Raw genomic sequence first — 27,508 nt, forward strand, 5'->3', positions numbered from 1 at the left:
AGATGTTACAGAAAAGCCAGAATGAACTTTTTGGCCAACCCAACATAACCATCAGTGGTGAGTCAGTAACAACTCTCAGAGCAGACCATTCCCATGCCTGTTCACACATCACGCAATTGACCATTTGTTCTAAGGTATAAGTTTGAATACCCGAGGTATTTATTGGTATTTCTTGGGTTTGACTAATGTTGAAATTTATCTTTAGACTCTTTAGGTCTTTCACTGAACCTCTCTGTGCTTTCTCAGATAAGTGAAGGTGGTTCCTTGTTTCTCTTAGGCAGAATTATGAGTCCCATGTCCTCTTTAATTCATCATCAAGCCCAGCCAGCAAATCTTTTCTATTTCTTTGCTGCAAAAAAGGAACCATGACCATTTTGGGTTTGAGATGGTAGAGTCATTCATTGATATTTCTCAGTATATATTTAATAAAAAAGTAAACCAGGACAAATATTTTTACTAAGCTTTACCTTCTCATCCAAGTTTTCCATATTGTCTTCTCAAACCAGAGTATGAACAAATACATATAAAAATAAGCTCTCACCATTGAGACTTTTAAAGTAGAGTGACCAGCACCAAACCTGCCATTACTGAATCTGGCTCAGGAAATACACATACGCACACACTCCATCACCTGTTCTCCAGAAAATAAACCAGGCACGTGACCCACAGCAGCCATCTACACTAAACTTAGCAAACATCTTTGAAAATGTATTTCTTTGTATACATAGATTTTGAGGTCATCATGCACAGTTTTCATGGAAACATTTCTAATTCTCAGTGGAGACAAGAACAGACAAATAAACAAAAAGTAGATTGTTTCTTACCTTTTGGAAAGCAGGCAAAAGCTATACTGTTGGTGGAATAGTGTACCAAGTAACAGACTTTTGTACACTCTTTCTTACTGGTGGTATACAGTCTACAGGAAAAGTAAATATATAGGTATGTATAAAATAAATGTGCACACAATATTCATTTTTATTCTTTTTTCTCTCCTTTTGGAGAAGAGGCTGCGATAGAGACCACAGACATTATGCCCACTCTCTCAGTGGGTTCAGTAGCTTTTGGTAGACCAGTTGACCACAATTCAGGTACCTCTGAACATGGGAGTATGGGTGGCTTATGGTTTAAAGCATTTGGACTTTACTTGAAGTGAAGCAGGTGAGGGAACCAGCTCCAAAATAATGTATCTACCTGCTCAGAAGGTTATTTTTCTTCTTGTTGATATCCTATTTTTGACTCAGCCTAGACCTTTCATGCTGACCTGCATGATTAGTCCAGAAGAATGAGACAAGTAACATAATGTAGAGAATGTCAGGGATCCAAACAAATGAACAAGCAAAACAAAACAAAAGCCATCACTAATTGACACAGCACAGGAGCATGTTCCAGAATTTTCTTGGCATTGTTACTTGGGAAGATTGTGGTCCCCTCATCCATTTTCTAGCAGTTGAGGGATTTATTGAGCAGCACAAGTTTTTATTTATATATTTTCCTTAAGTATATGCAAAATGATAATTTTCAACAAAGGACCAGAATACAAACTTATATTTAAAATCTTATTATTGATTTTCTGTTTTGGTGGTAAAAGGCCATTCTTCTAAAATGTGCTTCATCACAATATGCTCACTGTCTTAAATTAATCTTTTGCACAGTGTGTGTCCAGCTTCTCTCTCCAAGTCAGTTTATCAGTCGTATTGCCCCATATCCAAAAAGGCGGTGTGCCCCAGCTGTCCACATTCCTGCCATCTCTAATCACTAGGAAGGTCCAGAGTAAACTATTTGTAACCAGTCTGGGTACTTGAGCAGCTTCTCTGCACTGGCTGGGGCACTGGCTTAGAAAATGGATGGTGGTTTAGAACCAGGTAGCTTAGGGCTGCTCATTCTGTGCACTGCAATCCTTTACAAGGAAAGCATCTGATCAGAGGATAATTCACAGAGCATCTTCTGATTCTGACCACACCAGGCGAGGAAGGTAGCAGTTCCTACCCACCATCTCAATAAAGCCATGCTGCCTCGGTTCATATTATTCATCCAACTGGAAAAAGGTCTTGGTGGCCATAAATAAGCCAAGAACCAAGTCCTCCAGTTGATCTGGCATCTTCAAGTTTGCCATGAACATATATCTGCCCAGTCAACAAGAGAAAGTTGGGAGAGACGAGCCTAACTCAGGATGCAGGTGCGAGAACCAGAGGTTGAGGTGCCCTTCTTTGCAGAGAAGGGGTGTGGAGAAGTCTTCAAGGTGGCCAGATCTAAAGCTCCCCACATTAGGTCACACACTCGTGGTCCTCTAGCAGCAGAACTACGGCTTGTATAAATAAAAATACAGTAAGTGGCGGAGCTACACCCTTAGACCCCCTGCTGTTTTTCATCTGAGCTCAGAAACCAACCAGCATCGACCCAATTCTGGATATTCCATATGGCAGCAATACAGAGATGCATGACAGTTTTTGAGATTTACTTTTTGTTGAATCCATGCAGAAATAACTTTTTCTTTTAAGCAGTGAAATTTGAACTGAAGAGGCAACCTAAGAGGAAAACCAAACTTCTTGGGGAAAAAAATCAAGCAGTGTAGGGGGCAGCTTTAATTTCTGCCCATATTATGCCAACAAATTCATTTTTATATGGATGTATACTTGCTGTATGGAGTTGGATGAATAGAAGTGAGCATGCGCCAGATGATAAACTGCAATGATTAAAAATGAAAACAGTGAAGACTGAAATACACTGAGACTAAGTGTTTAGGGAAACAGGAAGGTAGCTCATCCTATAAATTCAACATCCTTCCAGACACACTCCCTCTGAGAACAGGAGGCAGAACTCTCCCTTTGGAGAGAGAGTCCTTCTTCAGGCCCATGGTCTGTGCTTTTACTTGTTTCTTTTTAACCAGAAAGTTTCCTTTCAGCCAGTAATTTATTTGTCTCTGTTACCAAAGTTCAGAAGTTTGACATGACTTGGAGCTACATTTTGTATTAAGTAATGCAATAATAATATTCTCTCTCATCAAAACAGCCTGGTATGTTTTCATTGATTGAATTTTCCCTACTCTTCTTTCTCTCTATATACTCATTTTTCTATTACTAGGGACTGGTTTTCCGGATATAATGGCTATCTATGATGTCACCATTTTCCATCTTAATGGCTCTTTAGGGCTCATTTAAAGTAACTATAGGTTTGCATTTTTGTCTTACCTCACATATTTCATTCTGTTAAGTTGACTTTGTCCCAGTTCAGCATCATTGCTAAAACCTTGGGAGGTATTTCCAGAATGGGCTCAAACTGAGTGTCCCAGAGTGAAATCCTTGCTTTTATGATCTCTGGCTCTGCTCTCCGATGGAGTCCTCGGAGTCATGGATAGCTATTTAAATTTATTTAAAATGAAGTAAAAATTTCAAGTGTATTTCATCAGTTAAGTAGCCATATTTCAAGTTCTGAATCACCACATGTGACCAGTGGTTTCTACAGTGGACAACACAGAGAACATTTCCATCATTGCAGAAAACTCTACTGGACAGATTTTGTGCAGAAAAGGTCTTCTGACTTTTCTTAGGGACCTTTGAGAGCTGGGTCATCAGAAACCCCAATGTTTGGAGGTACATGAATCTCCTCCTATAATTCAGATGATATCTGGGCACATTATTGATGGTTACTTTCAGGGAGTGTCTACACAAAGCCAAAATAACTAAAATAATTTTTAAAACATCTTTTGGATTTATTGTGAGACAAAGGCTCTTTTGGATTTCATCTCTTTTTTTTCCCCCCTCCTTGAACTATTTATCTTTGTTCTGTGTAGACACCAAAATACCAACAATGACAAAACCCAACAAAACTTTTTCAAGGGGAAGGCATCAGATGAATCCCAAATAGAACGATTGTCGTGACTGACACAGGTAATTAAGATACTTGGATTTTTGAGTTGTCAGATGAGGCCTCTACCCAGGCAGCCTCCTTTGAGCTCCTGTCTTTGCAGACAACACAGCAAACAGCAATGCGTCCCACAGCACATTTCACCAGAGTCGGCCACCAGACATCATCATATTCTGTATATGCAAGCTGGAGTGCCAAACAGAGAAGCCCAAAGAGGAATTTCTGCATTAGGATTATCACATATCACTCATGTTGTGGGAAACAGAGCGGCAGAGAGCAGCAAGCGTGGGTTTGGGATCAGACCTGGGTTTCAGACCAAGCTGCCCTGCTATGTGGTGTAGGACTTTGGTGATAGTCCCTGATCTTCCTGAGCCTGGGATTCTTCAGTAAAAGGACAACAATGGTCACTGGCCTACAGAGTTATCAGGAAGAGTAAGAGAGATCTCCCACCCAGAGCATTCTATTTAATGTCTATCTCAAAGGATAACAGATGTGTTTTTGTTATTATCAGGGTCATGTGAATATGAACATTTTAACAGCCAGTAGCATACTCCACACAGCCTCAACAAGGGTAGACCTTCATCATTAAAGGCTAGAAACAGTAGAAATGTTATTTGAAAGCTAGTTATTTTTAAGTAGCGCAGTATTAGATTAATTATCCCAATTCAAAGTTGCTAATTTGATCATTAATTTTCAATACATACAGACTTTTGATCATGTTTTCTTTTTATCAGTATTGGCCATATGTTGTTAAATGTGTATGTCTGCACAAATATAAATGTAACACTGCTATTAGAGCATCTTCAGGGTAAGGGTTTTGTACAATGCAAATCCTGCAAGGGGTCCTAGAATCAAATGCTATAGACGTATAACCATGTAGTATATTTAACAATACATATAAATAGATACATCAATATGTTCACGGAAGTATGTTTATTGGCCAGGTTCATCTACCTTGTGGTGTTTGGTATGCCTTTAACCTTTTTACCTGTTCAGAAGTGGAAGAAAATTAACATGCAATTGACATACATATCTCTAGATGCCTGAGACATGATGATATGCATATGACCTAGATATTATTATCTCCATTTAATACATGAGCATGCTGAGCTTGAGGAAAACTCAGTGATTGTCAAAGCACACAGCTGCTGAGTGGAGTGGCTGGGCTTTGAACTGAGGTCTGTCTCAACCCAAAGTCTTTTCCTATACCCCAGTGATTGTCACAGTGATTCTCTCTCTATTCCCCTTCCTGGAACTGACCGTTTGTTCTGCACACATAAGAACAGAGCCTATACCTCCATGGTTTCTCCCTCCTCTCCCCTGTCCCCAAATCTCTTCTATTGAAACATCTAAATGAAGCCCATGATGTTGGTAATGGGCCTTTGTTTCCTTGTCTACAGACTCTCAAGCATTCACTGTATTTATTCAGCTAACTATTGAGAAATGGATTGGGCTGAGATCATGGATCTTTGTATGGCTATTGTCAAAAGCTATCAGGGCCAAACTCAGTTGTTTGCTGGTTTTTAAAGATCTCAGTTGTAGAGCATCAAGGAGTACCTCAGAGTATCCAGAACAGGAATTGCTTTCTGCTTGGCAGTACATCTTTGGGTACAACAAAATCAGGTCATAACTGGACAGTGAGTCTTGAATGGCTTAATGGCTAGCCCGAATCCTCCTCTAAATAAAACAGGAAACATCATGAACATACCAATCTGCTTCATTCTATACGCACTAAGTTGGTTCAGTTGTGTCCGACTCTTTGCAGCCCTATGAAGTGTTGTCTTGGAAAACCAATCCTGGAAGTAGTATGTTTAATTTGCAATTCACTCTTACCACCATAGTACTAACAAAGTTAGCAAGTGGGAATTTTAAGCATTTAAATCCGGCTAAAATTGTCTTTCTTTTTCTTTTCCTTTTTTAAACAAACTAGCGTCTGTATGTCCATATTCTTTGCAGTCATTTGCAGGGATGACTAAAGGCCATGCAGGATTTGCAGACAAGCCACAAAGATATAAAATCTGGCATTTCCTGCTTAATCTCACCTCAAATACTTTATTTTTCATGGGCTAAAACTCCTCTGCAATGATCTGGCAGATGCTTTCCCACATGGGGAGGCCATTAGCATGGTGGTGTCTGGGCCTGTGTACCTGGATGGAAGTTTGCCTGTTCCATTAAATATCTGATGTGCTTTCTTTACTAAGGCTTCCTTAGTAAAGAATCATAAGTTTCTCCACACTCATGCTCCAGTGGAAAGAAATTATGCTTCCAAAGTTCTTAAATATTTCAATTTCATCTCTATTGCTACAGTTCCATGGGGTGTCCGGGGTTCCCTAGCAGGAAGTTGATCCCCTAAGAGGAAGGGAACAAGGAAGGCGGCTCAACAGCTGTGTTGATGTCAGTTGGAGGGCTTGGGACCAAAGGATAAGAAGCCAGGGATGGGGGAGATTTCACACATCTGAAGCAGAGCCTCTGAAAGCTGCTTCCCGACAGGGAGCAAAAAGGAGGTGGTGAGCACACTCTTAGGAGCAAACGGCAGCATTCGCCAAGGCAACCCAGCCGAGAAGACAAGAGCGCGCACGGCCTTTCTCCAAAGAAAGGCAAGCATACACCACATCTGCCAGAGCTTCCAGATGCAGGATGAGGAGACGGAAGGAAAGGAGAGGTACTTACTGTTTGGGTCTACATTTTCACAAAGCTCTGTCTTGGCCTCACCGTTGGGTCTGTCACTGGGCTTGTGTGACAGCCGTGATGACATGGTGGCTGCCGTGACCACTGCCTTGAAACTTCGCTTCCGTTTCTGGACATTGAGTTCAGGGTGGAAAATGATGATGTACACTTTCGGCATGTATAGCATCCCCAGCGCCACTGATGCACTTAGGTTCATGGAGATTGTAAGCGTGGTGGTTTGTATGTAGAGCTAGGAGACATAACACACAAGACACTATTACAAATAAAATGGCTGCAGAGGGAGGCTGAACACCTAACGTGATGCCAAGCACGACCATGACAGGGAGAGGAAGCATAAACCCTGGGGAGACAGAATGGCTCTGCACATTTCTTGGCGAGTTTACACATAAATATCATTGGCTTAAAGTCATAGGGTAGCTCTGAGTGCAGGTCTGTCCTGGAAAGTCTGCTTTGTAGAGGTTCAGCGTCAACCTTGCATCAGATCTGAAGTACCTTTACTCAGAATGGCAACTGGATATGAAACCAGGAAGGTCATATTTGCAATCTCGAGTAAGGGGTAGTTTTTTCCTACCCCCCATACATTAACAAAACAATTAACATTACATGATCTCTTACTGCACAGATACCCTGGGACCTTATTTGAAAAAGTCATTATGTCAACACATGTATTTTTCTGTATTTTTTTTTTTTTTGAAAGGATTCACCTTCATCATGCCTACAGAGTAGTGAGCTGAGTTTCCTTGGAAAGTAAGCCCTTCTTGCTTCATTCTGGTTTACAAAGCATCAATGGGCAAGACCAAGACCTAGTGATGTTGGCTTATAGAGTTGCTAAGGGGCTACAAAACCTTGCCCTGACATGTGTTATGTGTAGTTCAGATGGTGCTCGCAGCTGTCCTTGTGTTCTTTCGCTTCTTGAGAAATCAGTAGAGCCACCCATTCACTCATTCTTCACTGTGTTATATCATTGTCTTGCCTAAAGTGGAAAAGATGAGGGTTGAAGCGGATGAGGAAGAGTAAGATCAGTAAGGGGAAAGCTACAGACAGCTTGACTTGGTCCGTTTGCATTTATGAAGTGCCTTGTCATGATTCATAGCCCACCATTCACTTAGATACGTCTGTGGTTTTCATGACTTCTAAAGCCTAGACTCACTGTGAGGTGACGGGTGTGCTCCTTAACTTGATTGTGGAAATCATGTCACAATATCTACATATGTATATTACATCGTCACAGTGTACCTCTTAAAAAATGTTATATAACCTAAACATATGCAATTTGTATTAATCAGTGATAACCTCAGTAAAGCTGAAAATAAATGAATAAATAAATAAACCGGTAAAAAATAGGTAGGTAAATAAATTAGTACATTTCAAGTACATTTAAAAAGAAAAGTTCAAGTGACCAGTTCCTATAGCCTTTTACATCAGTGGAAAACCTAGTCTCTTGACAATGCATTTGATCATGGTTTTCCACAACGGTGTCTTCCTATGTGTCTGAGGATAAAATCCCCCATCTTTAATGGGTTTTACAAGGGCCCACATGGTCTTTCCCCTTGTCTGGTTTCTCAGACTAATTGTCCACCACTCTCCTCACCTCTCTCCTTCCTCTCTCCCCAGGATTTCATCCACATGGCCCTCCTTAAGTTCTTGAAGATGCTATGCTTATTCAACCACAGACTTTTCTACAGGCAGGTGTGTGACTTTTATTTATTATTGTTTCCTTCTGTGTGGAATGTTCCTCTACATTTTAGAACATCCATTCCAGCCTGCCTCCCCCACGACCTTAACTCTCAGCCAGCTTCTTTAATGACATTTGTTGTTCAGTCACTAAGTCATTTCCAACTCTTTGTGACCCCATGGACTGCAGCACGCCAGGCTTCCCTGTCCTTCACTATCTCTTGGGTTTTACGCAAGTTCATGTCCATTGAGTCGGTGATGCTATCTAACCATCTTGTCCTCTGCTGCCCTCTTCTACATACAGGCCTTCAAAACACTGTTGTTTTTAGGCCATGGCTGCCTGTTTGTAATCCTCTACCCACTAACCTGATCATCTGAACGCCCATCTCTCAAACTGAGCCACAAGTTCAGTGAAGGCAGTGATGATGGGTAGTGGTGTCACTGTGCCTGCGGTGCTGACGGACAGTAGGCACTTAAGAAGCACACAGTGGATGAGCTCCTGTGTTTGGATAAGAGGCACCTTCTTCCTCCTGATGACTCAGTGGTCAGACAGCCTTTCTCTAAATATACAGGGATTGCCATCAGATCTATTAGCTGCCTGGCCATTTCTGACTTTAGTTCTTCAATCTGGGTCTCTGGAGAAGAAATTAAAAGAGACTTTGCTTTTCATCTGGAAGGAATACTGTTTTCCAGCAAACATTAATTTGAATGTGCGTGTTTCTGAATGCTTTACAGGAGCTGGCAGCCATTAACTGTATAATGCATAATAAATGTAAAATATAAAGACAAAACAATATTGAATTAATGATCCTTTTGGTTGTGAACTAGACCATATGTTTAAAGCTCACCTTTTCCTATTAGAATACCTTTAGACTTTCATCTCCATTCTACCCTGCTGTCCACCCTGTCCAAGAAAGTCTTACCCTGAAACAGAGGTTTATGAACTTAGACGCTGTCATTTTGTCCCCCATGGTCACTGCTGTCATCCTGCTAATAAGGGCTTTGCAAACCATGGATTAGCCAGTCTAAGAAAGAAAGGGATCTAAACTGACCCATGGGATCTTAAGCTTTCCTTCTATTTCTCCACTCAAAAGCAAATTTTGCAGTTGAAGAAACCATCTGTAGTTTATTGAGTTTATGACTTATATACATAACTTATATACTTTATACATATGTAAATATTTGTGCTGGTCTGTGTATACATACATGCTTTTTCTCAAGAAAGACCTCTTAGTCATTTAGGACTCTAGTAGCAAAGTTGCTTATTTTATGGAGTCTGTAATTTTGTTCTTGTCAAGCTGGAATCTATCAAGACTTTGATACTTGTTTTGACATTTTTGTAATTTCGGGGGACATTTCAGGAATCTGTGAAAACCAACAGGAATATCATTGACCATTAAGGGACAAATTTCTGTCCCTTAATCCTTTATGTTGCAGAGTGGTTAGGAATGAAGACTCCAGAGCTAATCTGAGTTCAATTCCCGTTTACTAGCTTTGTGACCTGGGACAAATTATTTTGCCTCTGTCTGCCTTAGCTTCCACATCTATAAATGGGGATGATAACATGAGCCCCCCTACCTCATGATGTTGTTGTGGTGATTAAATGAGTATTTGTAAAGTAGGATAGGACCTAGCATGTAGTAAGTATTATGAAAGGATTTTTAAATAAGTTACATATGTAGAAAGACAGGAAGACCCCAGTCTGCAGAGAACCCAGAGTTACTTGTTCATGGGGATACAACCCAGCTCAGCCCCAGGAAGGGAACTCAGTTGCTCTCTTCTTGGCCTTTGGTGGGATGCTTGCTTTTTGACTCTGAGTTTTCACCCTAGCAGCCCTTTTAGTACAATTTTTTTAAGCAAATTCCAACAGTTAATTTATTTTTGATTAGAGGATAATTGCTTTACAATATGTTGTGTTGGCTTCTGCCATACAACTATGTGAATCGGTCATAAGTACATATATGTCCCCTCTCTTGAACCTCCCCCTGCCCCTCACTCCCCACTTAAGTGAGGTGGATGAATCTAGAGTCTCTTATACAGAGTGAAGTTAGTCAGAAAAAGAAAAACAAATATCATATATTAAAACGTATTTATGGAATCTAGAAAGATGGTACTGGTGAGCCTATTTGCAGGGCAGGAACAGAGACGCAGACATGGAGAACGGACTTATGGGGAAGGAGAGGGTGGGATGAATTGAAAGATCAGCAGTGAGCATAAACATTACCATATGTAAAACAGGTAGCTAGTGGGCAGTTGCTGTATGATGCAGGGAGCTCAGCGTGGTAATCTGTGGCGGATTACAACATATTTATTTTTTAGTCTCAAGGCTATTCCTGTTTTATCCAATGCTTATTGTCAAATGAGCAATGCGGATTGTAGAATTACCCTGTTTGATTTTCGATATTTTATATCATTTTGCTTTATCTTCCTTATACTTTCTTGAGAGATGTAAAGGTGTTAGTGGTTGATTTTGGTCTCTCTTACCAGCACATAGGGGTCTAGCACATACAGCTTTACTGGGGTCAGCTCCTCCCCCATCCCCTGTCCCAGACTGCCCTTGTCCCATCTGGCTGTCTGAGGCTCATTGCCTCACCATGGTCCATCCTTGATGGCCTGAGCTCATGGGAAAGAAGCTCCCTGCCTCGCAGTGTTGGGATACTTAAGCCTGAATTTTATTATCAACTTCAATACATTTCCACCAGTTTCTTTTCCTTGGTTGAATGTGGCTTTCCTCCCAAGCACCATGTGTAACCCAGCTTGTACAACTAAGGAAAATGTGGGCAAAGGGTTCCAAGTCAGGTGGTGTTTTACACATTTCTCTACCAAGCAGTGTTCTTCAAGTCTGATAAACAGAACCTCTGGCTCTCAGTTTCCTCATTTGCAAACTGAAGATAACAATGGTTTAGGGTTCAAATGCTGACTCTGATGACCTAATTCATTTTATATGTGGAAAGTGCTTAGTACAATGCCTGGTAAACACGTATACATGAAATATGAGCTGCTAATATTTATATTCTGCCGAATATTTATATCAGGATATTGGTGTGTAGACCTTAAGATAAGTCTTCCTTAGTATTCGCTGTCATATATTTTAAACTTTTAATGTACGTCTTAGTAATTAACTAGAATGTAGGGTCTAAAAAGCCAGGCCTATTCATGTCCTGTCTGATTGACATGTGCCAGCAAGTATACCATTAGAGACACAGCTTTGTGCTGAATTCAGGGCCAGGAAAAGCCCAGCTAAATCTGCCCCGTGCATTTTTCTCATCTTGGTCTAAAAGTTCATTGTCACATAAATGTGACTGCAAAGCCCCATGAGATGTCATTGTTGCTTTATAAATAGATGTTGCACTGAGGGTTATTGGCGTTCTCCTTCTGTAAGTATTGATTGGTAAAATACTAAGAAATTCAAAAAGTCTAGATTGCTCCTGAACAAACTTTGCATGTTGCCAACTCTTCCGTCAAAGTTTCAGAATCAGTTTAATTGAAGACAGTTTTGAGAGATTCCTGGGCATGTTGCTAACGACTTCATGGTATAAATTCACCGGTAGCTGTATTTTCCAGATAGGCTATGTGACAGAGACTTTTCTTCTCCAGTGTTGGTACGTCATCCACTTACCACTGGCATTTTCAGTGAGATTAGTCACCCTCGGCATCCATGAGGGATTGATTCCCAGACCTCCTGAGGATACGAAAATCTGAGGAGGCCCAGGTCCCTATATAAAATGATGCAGTATACATATATGTACCCTCGTATACTGTAAATCATCTCTAGATTAATTGTAATACCTGATGCAGTGTAAATGCCATGCCACACCTGCTGCTCAGTCATGTCCGACTCTTTGCAACCCCATAGATTGTAGCCCAGCAGGCTCCTCTGCCCATGGGGTTTTCTAGGCAAGAATACTGGAGTGGGTTGCCCTTTTCTTCTCCAGGGGATCTTCCTGACCCAGAGAAAGAACCTGTGTCTCTTGCATCTCCTCCATTGAGATGGATTCTTCACCACTGTGCCACCTGGGAAGCCCAAATGCTATGTAAATACTCATAAATACCATGTTGCTGCTGCTGCTAAGTCACATTAGTTGTGTCGGACTCTGTGCAACCCCATAGACTGCAGAATCCCTAGGATTCTCCAGGCAAGAACACTGGAGTGGGTTGCCATTTCCTTCTCCAATGCATGAAAGTGAAAAGTAAAAGTGAAGTCGCTCAGTCATGTCCAACTCTTAGCGATCCCATGGACTGTAGCCTACCAGGCTCCTCTGCCCATGGGATTTTCCAGGCAAGAGTATTGGAGTGGGTTGAAATACCATGTAAATGCTATGTAAATAGTTGCCAATATGCTGAAAATTCAAAGTTTGCTTTTTGGAGCTTTCTGGAATTTTTTTTTTTCCCAAATATTTCTCACCTGCAGTTTGCTGAATCCATGGATGTGAAACCCATAGATACAGAGGTATCCACAGTGGTGGATAGCAGTAGGCCACTACCAAGTAGCCACACAGGCCGCTGTGACAGTGGCAGAGCATTCTTTCTGTAGTCAGGGAGCCACATTCTAGTGGCACAAGGATCACAGCCTAGAATCAAATATGCAAGGTGTCGACACTGCTCACCAGTCCTTTTTCCCACAGTGTGTACTCGGCCCCGCCTGCTTGTCCCTGGGCATGTCCTTTGCTCACCTTTTCACCTCTGATACCCTGTTTTGCATTTGATGTTCAGTCCAAAGTCTCCTTGTACTTAAAGCGTCCCTATAACCCAATTTTCCCCATAAATCTAGTACTTTCATTGTGCAGTTTTGCATAGCATGGTGACGTCTAAGAATGCATAAGTCATATTATAGCAGAGCTGATTGGATAATAAACTCACTGCCTGCACTTCACTAAATTCTGGTTGCACAGTAAGTTCTACACTTGGAGCAAGTGTTGGATATTAGAAATAGCCTTGGCATTCATGGAGGATTGTTCTAAGGAAAGCAATTATCTGCGGTCTGTTAGTTATCATCATCGTCGTCGTTGTTTTGCTATTACGTGTGGGTCTCTAGCTCTTTGTTTCTAGAGTTGAGGCCGTAATGCTAGCTGTCTTATAAGGTTGTTGGGATCGAATTGGTGGCCCATTGTGAAATGCACAGGAGGGTGCCTAGCATGTAGGAACCACTCAACCAAGGCTGTCAGTATCGATGATTGATTTATTAGCTATAACATAAAATGACTTGTTTTCTATGTTGTTCTCTTTCATATCATTTTAGTATTAATACACTTTGAAATGATCATCTTTCTTATGGAATCCACTGAATGACAACCTATTTTAGGGAAAAACATCTCGTTAAGTGTGCTTCTATTTTGTTTGAAAGTCTGTTCAAACCCCTATCCTGTCATTGACTATTATGAGAAATAACCAATTAAGTGCATTCCCAGGTGACCACTGAAAACTGGGACAAGGAGGCTTTCACAGAGTCTGGTAGGATGGGAGAAGTTTCACAGTTCTCATGACATCCCAAAATCTGTACAACAAAAATGAAAACTGTGTCTGATGTAGGCAGAGTAGATATAAAGCATACATTTTTATCTGACAAATGTCTGGAACACCCATGTGTCTAAATTGAAATGCAAATTCTTAGCAGTTAAGACCAGTGTTTTTGATCCTTGCCACCTGGACCCCTTGGTTCCTGATCAGAGTCACCATATTTATGAGAAATAATAATGACACATGGCTGGAAATGAGACAGGGTGTTTCCAGTAAGACTTTCTCAGTTTCCAGAGGGTCAACATGCTGAAGGCTTTTGCACAGTAATGAAATAATGCCTGATGATAAAAGGATTCAGTATAATGATGAGGAAAGATACTCGCATCTTCTGGAGGGATGGTGTAATGGGAAAACAAGATCTTTCTTGTTAGAAGTGATTTCAAACTCAGCCTTGGATTATTGGTTGGTGACTGTGGGCAAACTACTTCACCTCTGACAAGTCAGTCAAAATTCAAACCAAAGAAATTTGTTACCAGAGTGTCTGATATAAAATCTCTCATTCTACCATGACCATAGAGACATTCTGACCATTTGGAATATTAAAAGATAGTATACTGCCTGGTGGCATGCACAAAAGATGGAAGAGTCTTTATTAGAGTACATGGCACCATCTTTGGCAGATGATTTTCATGCTGTTCCATTCAAACCTGTTATCTTTGAATAGGCAATTTGTAAAGAGTAACAGACAATATCTATAAAAGAATACAGACACACATTCCAAACATTTTGGGACACACTCTGTGGACAGGTGTATGGCGTGAAATTATAAATAATGGAAGCAACTGGGTGATTATTCAGAAAACGAAGATCATGGCATCTAGTCCCATCACTTCATGGGAAATAGATGGGGAAACAGTGGAAACAGTGTCAGACTTTATTTTTTTGGGCTCCCAAATCACTGTAGATGGTGACTGCAGCCATGAAATTAAAAGATGCTTACTCCTTGGAAGGAAAGTTATAACCAACCTAGATATCATATTGAAAAGCAGAAACATTACTCTGCCAACAAAGGTCTGTCTAGTCAAGGCTATGGTTTTTCCAGTGGCCGTGTATGGATGTGAGAGTTGGACTGTGAAGAAAGCTGAGCACCAAAGAATTGATGCTTCTGAACTGTGGTGTTGGAGAAGCCTCTTGAGAGTCCCTTGGACTGCAAGGAGATCCAACCAGTCCATTCTAAAGGAAATCGGTCCTGGGTGTTCTTTGAAAGGAATGATGCTAAAGCTGAAACTCCAATACTTTGGCCACCTCATGCGAAGAGTTGATTCATTGGAAAAGACTCTGATGCTGGGAGGGATTGGGGGCAGGAGGAGAAGGGGACGACAGAGGATGAGATGGCTGGATGACATCACTAACTCGATGGATGTGAGTCTGGGTGAACTCTGGGAGTTTGTGATGGACAGGGAGGCCTAGTGTGCTACAATTCATGGGGTCGCAAAGAGTCGGACACGACTGAGTGACTGAACTGAACTGAACTGGATGATTATTGGACAAGACCTCATTTGACTGTTTTGTTTTTCTCATTTAGTATCTCCAGGCAGACATGATGCTAAGTCAACACACAATCACATTATTTTTTTGGAGGGACATAAGGACACACACTCCAGGTGAATGCAAATCAGTTCCTGGAGCATGAAATAAGTGATTATGTCATGCTTGAAATCACCTACATCTCAGTTCTCTGCTCTCCTGATCAAAAGCCTGATGCTTTGTCTATTCCCATGTCACGTCATCAGTGAGATGCTGTTATTCCAGTTGACCACATCCTTGGGAAGACCGGGGTTTCACTTCCCATGTCATCCTAATGAGCTGTGCGCCGTCCTCATAGCTAATTCTTCCAGGCAGTCACTTCTGATTTTGCTGGGCACCTATGAGCACAGCCTACACACACTGATACACAGGATTTCCCCCCCCCTCACCAGCCCTGCTATCCCTCAATTTTGATTTCAAGCTTTTTTCCTCCTCCAGCTACAAGGCAGGAGTTTCACTCTTTTATACAGCCAACACTGGCCCTGTCTGTTCTGTTGTATTATCTAGAAGGTTATTTACCATTCCTGCTGGTTCAAGAGCCCCACAAATGTTAGGTCCCCGCCTTGTTGTGATTTAACATACAAAGGTGAACCCCTTCACCCTTCCCCACCCCGCTGTCAGCCTGCAGAAACACATTTCTGCCAGATTCCCTGGCTCTCCAGGAACCCTTGGCCGTATTCTTCAAGACTGAACCTAGCAGCATTTTGTAGGAGGCAGTGTTGGATCCTGTCTTATAATAAGAAAGTACTGACATGTACCTCACTGGGGAACACATTAGGTAACATACGATGATGTTCTGTATCACTCTGCAAGTAAACCAGGGCATTAAAAAGAACTTAATATATTCCACTTCTAAAGCTGTCATTTGAAATATTCCACTTATAGAAGTGCAAAGCTGTCTCATCTTGCCAACTTTTAAAGTCATCTTTCAGGTTCTTGTGAACATAAAAAAGACAGGAATCCAATGAAAATACTGATGCTGAATTAATGGCTGAGAGAGAGAGAGACAGTTTTGGCATCTCTTGGGAATAGTTCACGTGTTTTAAATTGGGCTTGTAAAGTGTTCATTGAGACCGGCCTGGAGTGTCACTGACGAGAAGACAGTGTCGAATCCTTATAAAAAGAGGGGTCTTCTCTCAGTTTTCAGAGACATTGGCAATGACTTTCTGATGAACTTTGGCAGGTTTTGATCATCATCCAGCAGCTGTCTTTCCTCCTCTTAGTTCTAGCTGTTAATTTTGTCTGTCTTCCTCTGTCCGCTCTGGACTGTACCTTCCCCATCTTACTGCTGACCTATGGCAGCTCCCTTCCTTCCCTTCAGATTCGCCCTTCCCCTTGCATTAGCTCATACTTTTTATGTATCATTTTTGCTTCCCTGCTTTTCCACTGTCTCTGGTGCAGCACTGTGGGTGTGGACAGGCACAGGCTCCTCAACTTCTCTCCTGACTCAGTGGGCCCCACTCTGTGCTGTGGGACCCACTCAACCAATGGTGGCCATGGCTGATGGGCAGAGTGGCTAACAGCTAGATCTCAGGGCCAGAACTGCCCACTCAGGGGTAACTTGTGCTCTGAACTCCTCAGCGAGGACCTCAGCTGAGGTTTAGTTTAAATCTAACAGGAGAAAATAACTACCATCCAGCTGTTCAGCAAATTGTAGATGAAAAGTTGCTCAGCCTGTGCCCTTTACTGGAATGGTGAGGGCTCTGAGATGGGGGCAGAGAAATAACACTCATCCTGCAGGAAGAAACAGAACAAGAGGGAGTGAGGAAGGCTGAAGAGGAGTGGCCGACTGGTTCATGCTTTGATCTTACTGTCACCAGATCCATGTTCCTTTCTTGTTGTTTCTGAGGTCCTGGATCATGGATCTCAAAAGTACAGTTTCTTACCCATTCACTCCCGAGGGCCTAGAGTCTTGCCTCCGTCTCTACCTCCTGAATCTGCCCTCTGAACCTGCCCACACTTCTTAGCAGACCTAAGAGGGATTTTTTCAGGTCTCATTCCTCTTTAAAACTCAATGCTGAGGCCTGTAGTGTTGGGGGCTCCAGCTGTCTTACTGCATTAACTCAACCTTCCATGACACTTTGGATGAAGAGACAGTGTTTCTGGCCCCAGGAACTCTGCAGGGCCCTCCTTCCACCTTCCCTCACCTTATCTAAGTGCTTCTGATATGCAGTGCACTGTTCATCTGCAAGACTTTTTCACATGCTGTTCCCTCTGCTTCACATGCTGTTCCCTCTCATCTGTTCCTGGCTCCCTCCTATCTGCCTTTTGGGTCTCAGTCTCACTTCCTTGAGGAGGGCTTCTCTGACCCTCAAATGGAAACTATGTCCTTCCTCTTCTGCCTGCTCACAGAACATACTGTCACCCTTCATCACGTCAATCACAAATTAGGATTATTCAGTTGAGTGTCTATTTAATAAATAAGTATCCCCTCAATAGACTATCCTCATGATAGCACAGACCATATATTTTGACCTACCCTACAGAGCTCCTGGAACTTAAAAGTACTGAGTTCATAGCAGCTGGACAGATGAGTGAATACAATCTAGGACATATACACTGTGCAGCCAAGAGCAGTGAAACATATGACAAGTGCACTTGCACTGGAGTCAAAAGTTCTGGGTCTGGAGGTAGGATCTGCCACTGACTAACTCCTGCGGGTTCTCAAGTAGCTCACATAGCATTTGCAAGCGTGAATAGTGACGCACCATGAGGTGCATGGGCTCACTTCCCAGAGCGGTGGCAGAGGAGATGACTTATAAGTGGTCCTACCTCTTAAACTCTGAACCCATGGTCTAAATGCCACCCTGGTACAATTTATGTGCGCTGGATGGTGTAACCACATCCAGAGGCTGTTTGCTTCCAAACAGCTGCATTTCTTCCCATCTTTCCAGATAATTTTTCCTCTAGCAGTTGCATTGGCTTCCTGTCTTCCCCAGTCCTGTAACTAGAGGCACTGCTCTGATCCAGTCAAAGCATTCAAAGCTAATAAACAGAAGATTTAAAGCACAGAGATAAATTGTCCCCTACACTAGGAACAGAACCAGAATACTTTGTGCATGTCGGGGAGGGAGGGAGCATTCAGAAGTGAGCAGTTCAAGGCAGGAACCGTGTTTTAATTTATCTCGGCATCCTCATGCCTGGTACAGGGAACAAGTTGCATATATGGTTGATGAATGAGATGGTCTTCACTCATTTGCCAAACCCAAGCCCAAATCAAAGCCACTCACTCATCTCCATGTCACAGTTCATCATATGCCCCCAGCCACACTGGCCTCTTTCACTTCCCTGAATCTGCCCTGCTCTCTCCTGCCAGAGTGTATGAGAGTCCGTCACTCAGTCATGTCTGACTCTGCCACCCCATGGACTGGAGCCCACCAGGCTCCTCTGTCCATGGGATTTCCCAGGCAAAGATACTAGAGTGGGTTGCCATTTCCTTCTCTAGAGCATTGTCCTGACCCAGGAATTGAACCCAGGTCTCCTCCCCTGAAGGAGGATTCTTCACCACTGAGTCAACAGGGAGGCCCATCTCCTGCCACAGGGCCTTTGCATGTTTGGATCCCTTTCCTTGCAGTGTTTCCCACACCGCCTCCCTCATCTGTTCATTCTTCAGCTCTCACCACTCCAGCATCACTTCCTCATCCAAGACTCTTCTAGCCAAGACCATGTCTTTCCATCCTGTTACAGGCTCCCAAAGCAATCTCAGTAATTCACATCTAAACACGTGTGTGTGTGTGTGAGTGATTAGCATCTATTTCTGCCACCAGGAAGCATCTGCTTAGCTCACTGTCGTATCCCCAGTACCTAGCACTGTGGTGGCAAATTCAAGGGGTCTCATTGATACTGGTAAGGAAGGAAATATGGGGGACACAACGATAAGAGGTTATATTTGTGGTCTTTGGCTTTGTCTCTGGGTGATCCCAGAGAACAGACTCAGAAGGGTACCTGACAGAAAGAAGTAAGTGTGCAATGTTCCTGTGGATTCCCTGTAAAGGGGGTTCTTCTCATTTGGCAAAGGGGAAGGATGGACTGTGTTGTCCTGGGGCGCTGGTACTTAACCTCTTTACCCCCCGTCATGTGTTCACTAGACAAGAAAGTATAACTATCAAGAGTGACCCTTTTAGAGCCTGAAACTGCACTAAAAATCAACAACCCTGCCCTTCTGGAAGGATGGGAGCTTTTCTTTCAAAAAGCATAGGCTAACGCTTAGGTCAGCACCCAACTGTCTCCTCACAATAGGAAAAAAAAAAAAAGAAACGGTTGCCATGACAACCCAATGTGCCATGACAACCCAATGACGTGTTCAGTCATTGAGTTTTGCTTTTTTTTTTTTTTGACCAAAAAATGCTGACTTTGACTTAACTACTAATGTATATGCATTTTGTTTGTTCAATTCAGATCCCTCCCAGAGCTTTTCTGAATCATCAATAAGTATCACTTAAAAAATTCACCTTTAGAAAGTGGAATGGCTCAGATTAGGATAATAGTGATCAGGGGTGCTGAGGGGACAAATGATAGCTACGTTGAGAGAAAAAAATAAAAGAACATGTGGATGGACTGGACTGGGAAGAAAGAAAAGTAAGGGAAAAACCAAGGACTCACTTTCTTAATATGCTACCTCCTTTTATGCAAACCCCAAGTTAGTAACTGCAAGGAGATCCAACCAGTCCATTCTAAAGGCGATCAGCCCTGGGTGTTCTTTGGAAGGAATGAAGCTAAAGCTGAAACTCCAGTACTTTGGCCACCTCATGCGAAGAGTTGACTCATTGGAAAAGACTCTGATGCTGGGAGGGATTGAGGAAGGAGGAAAAGGGGACGGCAGAGGATGAGATGGCTGGATGGCATCACTGACTCGATGGACGTGGGTTTGAGTGAACTCCGGGAGTTGGTGATGGACAGGGAGGCCTGGCGTGCTGCAGTTCATGGGGTCGCAAAGAGTTGGACACGACTGAGTGAACTGAACTGAAATCACACCAACACTATACAAACCCAGAGAAGGTTTGAGCTCTCTTAAAAAATAAATGTGGTCTCCCTTTTCCAAGCAACCTGACTAAAAATATTTGCAAAGGCTTTCAAATGATATCAGCACAGTTCAATCCTGCCACTCTTCTGGAGTGCAAGGCCCCAAAAATTTATGCCAGCTTCATCTCCTCCAACCTTCATGAGCTCATATCCTAATCTAATCCCAATCACCCAAAGCTAATCCTTCACCATCATTTACATCTATGGTTAAGAGTCTCTCTCCAAGCTTCTACCCTGCATGTATTCCTACTTGGAATTCTCAATCTTCCCTTCTGAAGAAAATAAGCCTACTTTCTCTAGAAAGTGCTAAAGACATCCACAAAATGATTAAGTGGCAAGCATGCAAGTAGATTCTCTCAACAGAAACTGCCCAGGCTCATGTATAGAGCCATTATAACTTATGGAAAAAAGAGGTCTATTGTTTCTTGAAACCATGTCAAACTTTGATATAAACTAAGAAAAATGCATGAATGAATCTAAAAAAATAATTTTAATGGCAAATTTTCTATTCCATCTTGACTCATGAAATCACCATACATTATTTATGGGAAAAAGATAAAGCATGAAAGGTCTTCATGGTGTGGGAGTACTATCTACATAGAGTCCAGGCCCAAAGAGCAGAGTGCCCTGAAGAAGTTTCTGTAAAGGTTATTCTCAGTTATATGCAGGTACATATTTATCATCTTCAATGCAAGGCTTATCATCTTCGTCAACTTCATAGGGCTGCTGCCACAATCAAATCAGCATCTCAAATCATGTTGAAAGTGGAGATTTTCTTGCAAAACCTGGCTTTGTACTTATACTCTTTTAAATTTACTGAAGTGTCATTGATTTACAGTGTTGTACAAATTTCTGCTATACAACAAATGATTCTTTATGTTCTTTTCCATTATGGTTCATTGCAGGATACTGAAGGTAGTTCCCTGTGCTCAACAGTAGAACCTTGCTGTTTATCCATTCGATACAGAGTAGTTTACATCTGCTAACCCCAAACTCCCGGTCCATCCCTTCCCCATTCTTCCCCTCCCTGTAACCACAAAAGTCTGCTCTCTATGTCTGTGAGTCTGTTTCTGGTTTGCTGATAAGCTCATTTGTGTTATATTTTAGATTCCACATGTAAGTGATACCATATGGTATTTGTCTTTTTCTGGCTTACTTCACTTAGTATGATAATCTCTGGGTACATCCATGTTGTTGTAAATGACATTATTTCACTCTCTTTTATAGCTCAGTAGTATTCCCTTGTTGTGTATGTATGTATACAGGTAGGTAGATAGATATAAATATGTACATAAGTAATACTAATATTCTTTATCTCAGGATTGTGACTTCCATCTACTTGGTTGCACAAATTGAACTTTTAAGGGTCGTTCTTAAAAACCTGCTGTTCCTTCACATTTTCCCTTTACATGTAGTCTATTACTCCATTAGCTAGTATTATCTGTAAAATACTTATGGAATCTATTCTCTTCCCACTGCCCCAGCCCTTGTCTTAAGTATGATTAACCAGTTAACACACTTAAGCACAGAGGACAGAGGGTATATTTGTAAGTTCTCAGGTGGGAGCTGTTCATGGTTGATGAAGGTGACGGTGATGGTGAAGACAATGATGCACTTGGACACTGTTCCTAGGGTGCTATTGTAGCATCCCAACTGGTTTCATTTCTTCCATTTCTTGCCTCCCTCTAAGCAGGACTCTTCAGAGTAACCAAGATGATCTCTCTAAAAACTGAAAATCAGACAACCTGGTCCCCTCTAAACTGTCTTTCAAAGATTTCCCATTGCCCTATAGTCTCTGGACCAGCTGCAATTCTAGCCTCTTGATTAGTCTCTTGACTAAGATTTATCTGTGCTGGCTTCTTGGGTGCTTCAAGCTTATTTCCAACGAAGGGACTTAGCACACACCATACATACCAGTCTGTCTTCCCACAATGGTATTTTGCCTGAGTTTTTCATCCAAATGACTCCTGTCCCATCTTTGAGGTTAACTTCATGTATTTTCTTGAACAGACTTTCTATGGCCACACCACTGCTCCACCAACTTGAATTTTCTCCTTCCATGATTTTCTCACATAGCAGCCTGTTTTATTATTATTATTATTATTATTCATAGTGCATGTTACAATCAGTGATCATCAACATAATCATGGATTCATTTATCTCAACAGTTTCTCTCCTACAGGAATTTAAGGTTATGATGGCAGGAATAGACCTGTAACAAATAACCTCAAAAATATTATTTTAACTAATAAGGGTAACAGTCCAGAAAGTAATTTTAAAGTGAGGTACAAATAGAAGCATCCCAATGAGTAAAACTCTCTTTCTGAGCCATAAATACATTTTGAGTAGAAGTTGGTTCTTAGAGTGAGTACATTCAGAGAATGTTAAGTTGAAATCCTGAGTTAGCAGAGCACTCACATGACTTGTGCAGGGTCACAGTAATCAGGAACAAAGCTAAGATGTAAGTTGAATCCTTTTGATTCTACAGCTTATTTTACTACACTGATTTTCACATTCAACTAAAAAGCGTATCTAATAAAAGAGTAAATCACAGAACTGTTTAATTTTTCATTCTCCGAGGCTTTAATTGCCAATGCTTGGAAAAACAAACAGCTCTAACTATTTCTAAAGGGAACTGACAGAAAATTCCCTTTCTTGACCACAGATTGCATATTTGTGTAAGTATGTTTTCTATTTAAGTCTATATTCCCTACTAAGAATAATGAGCAAACACCCTCTGCACGCGATTGAAACTGTGTCCAATTTCCTTGCCAAATCCAGCTGCTTGTCAAGAGGATTCAGTGTTGCTATCTTTTCCCCAAAGGTACACAGACTTACACCAAGGCAGATGCCCCAATAGTAAAAGTGTGCTTGAGCAGGCAGAAAAAAAAAAAAAGTAATACATAGATGGAATGTAGATATTGTCTGAAGCATGAACAGGTTGCAGTGTCTGATGGTTCTGTCAAAGTGTTTATGAGATGATTACTGACTGACTGGAGAAAGTCAAGGGTAGACCAAAGACACCAGGTGTAGGGGAGCAGGGGGATTAAGCCTCACTGGGAAGGTACGTTGGAATTCTGTGATTTGCCAGTAAACATTGACTACCCGGTGTCTTTTTCTTTGTGTGGTGAGACAGTACTCTGTCTCCCTTCATCCACCTTCTAGCTGTTTAACTTATACAGAACATGGGATAAAGGACACTTGGCGATTCCTCTCCAGGAAGAGACTCTTTGTGCATAATACCCATAAAGAGACAGGCTGAAAGGAGATCCATCCTTGCAGTGGGAAAGGTCTAATCCTTTATGGATGTTCAGAACAGATGGAAAACGCAGACTACACAGACTAGGGGATGAGGCCCAGAACTAGCACCCTGTGGAAGGTGATCCAAGTCAAGGGAGAGGACCAAAAGGGGTTCATTCTCCAGTGACCATGAAACAGAGACAGCCTTGGGGGTGGCTTCATATGCAAACACCTCTGCCCGTCAAGGAGCTGGGGGGATTAGCTGGCCAGGGGAGAGGAGACTGTTCAGACTTGGAAAATAGCTGTAACCATAAGGAACTGAGCAGTTATACATCTTCCTGGACTCTGGGGGGCTTGGCTTACAGGGTGTTAGAGGGGAGACTATTCCACTTGTTCCTCCACCAGAAAGCTTCAGTGTGCAGCTAATACCCAGCAGTGACGTTTCAGGACAAGCTTCCCTGTGGTCAGAAAAGTGATGCTGTCTGTGTCACTATTAGGACTAAGACAGACATTAAGGGTGTAGAGATGAGGTCACTGGACTCAGGTATCCAGAAACCTGAATTCTCATTTTTCTCTTCCACTTCATAGTTGTGGAATTTGGGCAAGGCCATTTGTAAAGACATTTGTGACAATGTATTGCAGTCTTTACCCTTGAACCCCAGAAAGTGCCTACTTTCTCCAGCTAACAACAGGTAAGGAAAATAAAACCTATATTCTCCATTTTATGACATGAATTGAGGAAAGTTAAGACATGACTTGAATAAAATTTAAATTTTGAAATCAGTATACCACAATGTATAGAAGTGATTGGATAATTATTCACCAGTTCACAAGCATTGTGAACATATAGTCCTGTGCAACTTGTACAAGTATGAACAACAGGTACAAGAGCTGGGGGTGGGGGCAGGGTGTTAGGGATGTCACGCTGTCCTGTAGTGGGATCCTCTTTCAGGATCAGCAGGAATCTGGATTTATTCCCCCAGATGCTGCGGATTCTGCTCTCAGCTGGTGGCCCTCTGTGGGAATTGCCTTGTCTGAGGAGACTCCTGCTGCCTAAGCCTCACCCCCTTCTCCTTCAACTGAGACCCTGTTGAGTCTGCATCACAGCACCACCTCTCCCTTGGCCCAGACCTCTTTCCTTCTGCTGGTTGGTGTTGATACTCCAAATAAACTTGCACCTGTGCTCCTAAGAGGCCAAGCTGAGACTCGGTGTATCACTTAGAACTGTAACATGCATCTCAGTTCTGATGCAATCAAGAACATTTGTAATGCAACTCAGTCTGTAATTCCTTTTGCAGCATACACCCTCAAAGACCCACTGAGAACCCTACAACATTCATAGTACATGCTATCTCACACAAGACCCAGCTCTCTCCCCAGAGCAGTTTCTCCAGATTCTCTGTTGACTTTTTCTTTTTCTTTTTTTTATTTAGTATAACTGTTTTACAATGCTGTGTTAGCTTCTGGCATACAACCAACTGAATCAATTATGTGTATACATATATCCTCTCCCTCTTTAACCTCCCCACTGTCCAACCCCTCTTGTCATGACCTGCAAACAGGTTCATCTGTACCATTTTCCTAGGTTTCACATATATGCATTAATATATGATTATTGCTTTTCTGACTTACTTCACTCTGTATGATAGATTCTAGGTCCATCCACAGCTCTACAAATGACCAATTTCATTCTTTTTTATGGCTGAGTAATATCTTTTTGGACTATCTATTGACTGAAACTTTCCCCTCTTTCTCATCCAGATACAATGTAAGCACATACACTACACATATGTCCCCCCAATTTTAAAAACTTACAAATGTTCAGAAACTCAGACACAGAATGAAGAACATCTGGACAGTCCCCACTGAGATCCCACCACAGTGTTTTTTACTTTCTCTCTCTCTGCTAAACAATTTCAAAGCCATATACATTGTATTTTTTCTCTTTTTTATTTCTGTTCAGTTCAGTTGCTCAGTTGTGTCAGACTCTGCGAATCACCAAAAATTGGGTATTTTACTGTATAACCACAATACTGTTACCACACTTAAGAAATCTGACAGTAATTACATAGTGTCATCAAATACACAAAAATCAAGTTCCCCAATTAAAAAACAAATGTTTCATATGATTTTTCTCCAGTTCAAAATTCAACCTAGGTTCATGCAGTACAGTTGGTTATATTTTGTTAGATTCTTCCTGAGTGGTCCTCATCCTTTTGGTCTTTAAATAGCTTTATTGATGTAAATAATAAACTGCACATATTAAAAGAGCAAAATTTGATGATCAGATACATACAGCCCAGTGAAATCATTGCTACGATCAAGATAACGAACACACACGTGATCTCCGAAAGCTTCCTTGTTACCAATGTTTAATCTGTCCTCTTAACCCCTCCACACCCAGCCCCATCTTCAAACTACCACTGATCTGTTGTTTAGTCACTGTGAATTAATTGTATTTTCTAGAACTTCATATAAAGAATATCATAATATGTACTCTGGTATGTTGAGCTTCTTTAATTCAGCAGCATTGAGATTCAACCATATTGTTGAAAGTTCAAGTCTAGTGCTTTTTAATCCTGAGTTGTATCCATTGTATGGAAGTACTGCATTTATTTAACAATTCATTTGTCCATGGACACTTGGGTTGTTTTCAGTGTGGGGCTACTATAAATAAGGCCCTTATGAACATCATACATAAGACTTCATAAGGGCATATGTTCATTTGATTTTGCATGAACACCTAGGAGAAGGGCTTCTCAGGTGGCCCTACTGGTAAAGAATCTGTTTATCAGTGCAGGAGACGTGAGGGACTCAGGTTCAATCCCTAGGTCAGGAAGATCCCCTGGAGAAGGAAACAGCAAGCCACTCCAGTATTCTTGCCTGGAAAATCCCATGGACAGAGGAGGCTGGTGGGCTACAGTCCATGGGGTTGCAAAGTCAGATGTTACTGCACGCATGCACACGTACATACACACACACACACCCCCCCTAGGAGAAAAGGGGCTGGACCATATAGTAGGTATAAAATTAACTCTTTAAGAAACTTCCAAAGTATATTCTCAAGTGGCAGTATCGTTTTAGATTCTTATCAGCAGACTATGAGACTTTCAGTTCCTGTAGACCTTCTCTGACACTTGGTATAGTCAGTCTTCTTAAATTTTAGCCTTTCTAATACATAAAGGACAGAAATGGTATGGACCTAACAGAAGCAGAAGATATTCAGAAGAGGTGGCAAGAATACACAGAAGAACTATACAAAAAAGATCTTCATGACCAAGATAATCACAATGGTGTGATCACTCACCTAGAGCCAGACATCCTGGAATGTGAAGTCAAATGGGCCTTAGAAAGCATCACTATGAACAAAGCTAGTGGAGGTGATGGAATTCCAGTTGAGCTATTTCAAATCCTGAAAGATGATGCTGTGAAAGTGCTGCACTCAATATGCCAGCAAATTTGGAAAACTCAGCAGTGGCCACAGGACTGGAAAGGTCAGTTTTCATTCCAATCCCAAAGAAAGGCAATGCCAAAGAATGCTCAAACTACCACACAATTGCATTCATCTCACACGCTAGTAAAGTAATGCTCAAAATTCTCCAAGCCAGGCTTCAGCAGTACGTGAACCGTGAACTTCCAGATGTTCTAGCTGGTTTTAGAAAAGGCAGAGGAACCAGAGATCAAATCGCCAACATCCACTGGATCATCGAAAAAGCAGGAGAGTTCCAGAAAAACATCTATTTCTGCTTTATTGACTATGCCAAAGCCTTTGACTATGTGGATCACAATAAACTGTGGAAAATTCTGAAAAAGATGGGAATACCAGACCACCTGACCTACCTCTTGAGAAACCTATATGCAGGTCAGGAAGCAACAGTTAGAACTGGACATAGAACAACAGACTGGTTCCAAATAGGAAAAGGAGTATGTCAAGGCTGTATATTGTCACCCTGCTTATTTAGCTTATATGCAGAGT

At 41.7% G+C, this 27,508-nt stretch overlaps 1 protein-coding gene and 1 long non-coding RNA gene across 5 annotated transcripts in view; one reads left to right on the forward strand and one right to left on the reverse strand.

Moving 5' to 3' along the window:
* LOC133235178 (uncharacterized) overlaps positions 1-9,075 on the forward strand; it is a 614,403-nt gene extending 605,328 nt beyond the window's left edge. For both annotated transcript variants that reach the window (XR_009732460.1, XR_009732461.1), the window contains one exon: positions 8,167-9,075. This is a non-coding gene — a long non-coding RNA (uncharacterized LOC133235178). The remainder of the gene's footprint in view (positions 1-8,166) is intronic.
* GRM7 (glutamate metabotropic receptor 7) overlaps positions 1-27,508 on the reverse strand; it is a 935,064-nt gene that overhangs the window by 46,544 nt on the left and 861,012 nt on the right. For 2 of the 3 annotated variants that reach the window (XR_009732459.1, XM_061396349.1), the window contains exon 9: positions 6,535-6,781. Coding sequence is in view for 2 of the 3 variants with exons in the window: in XM_061396349.1 (XP_061252333.1) it covers positions 6,535-6,781 (247 nt within the window). In the remaining variant the exon portion in view is untranslated. Of the gene's footprint in view, positions 1-824; positions 917-6,534; positions 6,782-27,508 lie in introns of all 3 variants that reach the window. The other variant, XM_061396348.1, reaches the window with a different exon arrangement.

Source organism: Bos javanicus, chromosome 22 (assembly GCF_032452875.1).
Source record: "Bos javanicus breed banteng chromosome 22, ARS-OSU_banteng_1.0, whole genome shotgun sequence".
Classification (NCBI taxonomy): Eukaryota; Metazoa; Chordata; class Mammalia; order Artiodactyla; family Bovidae; genus Bos; species Bos javanicus.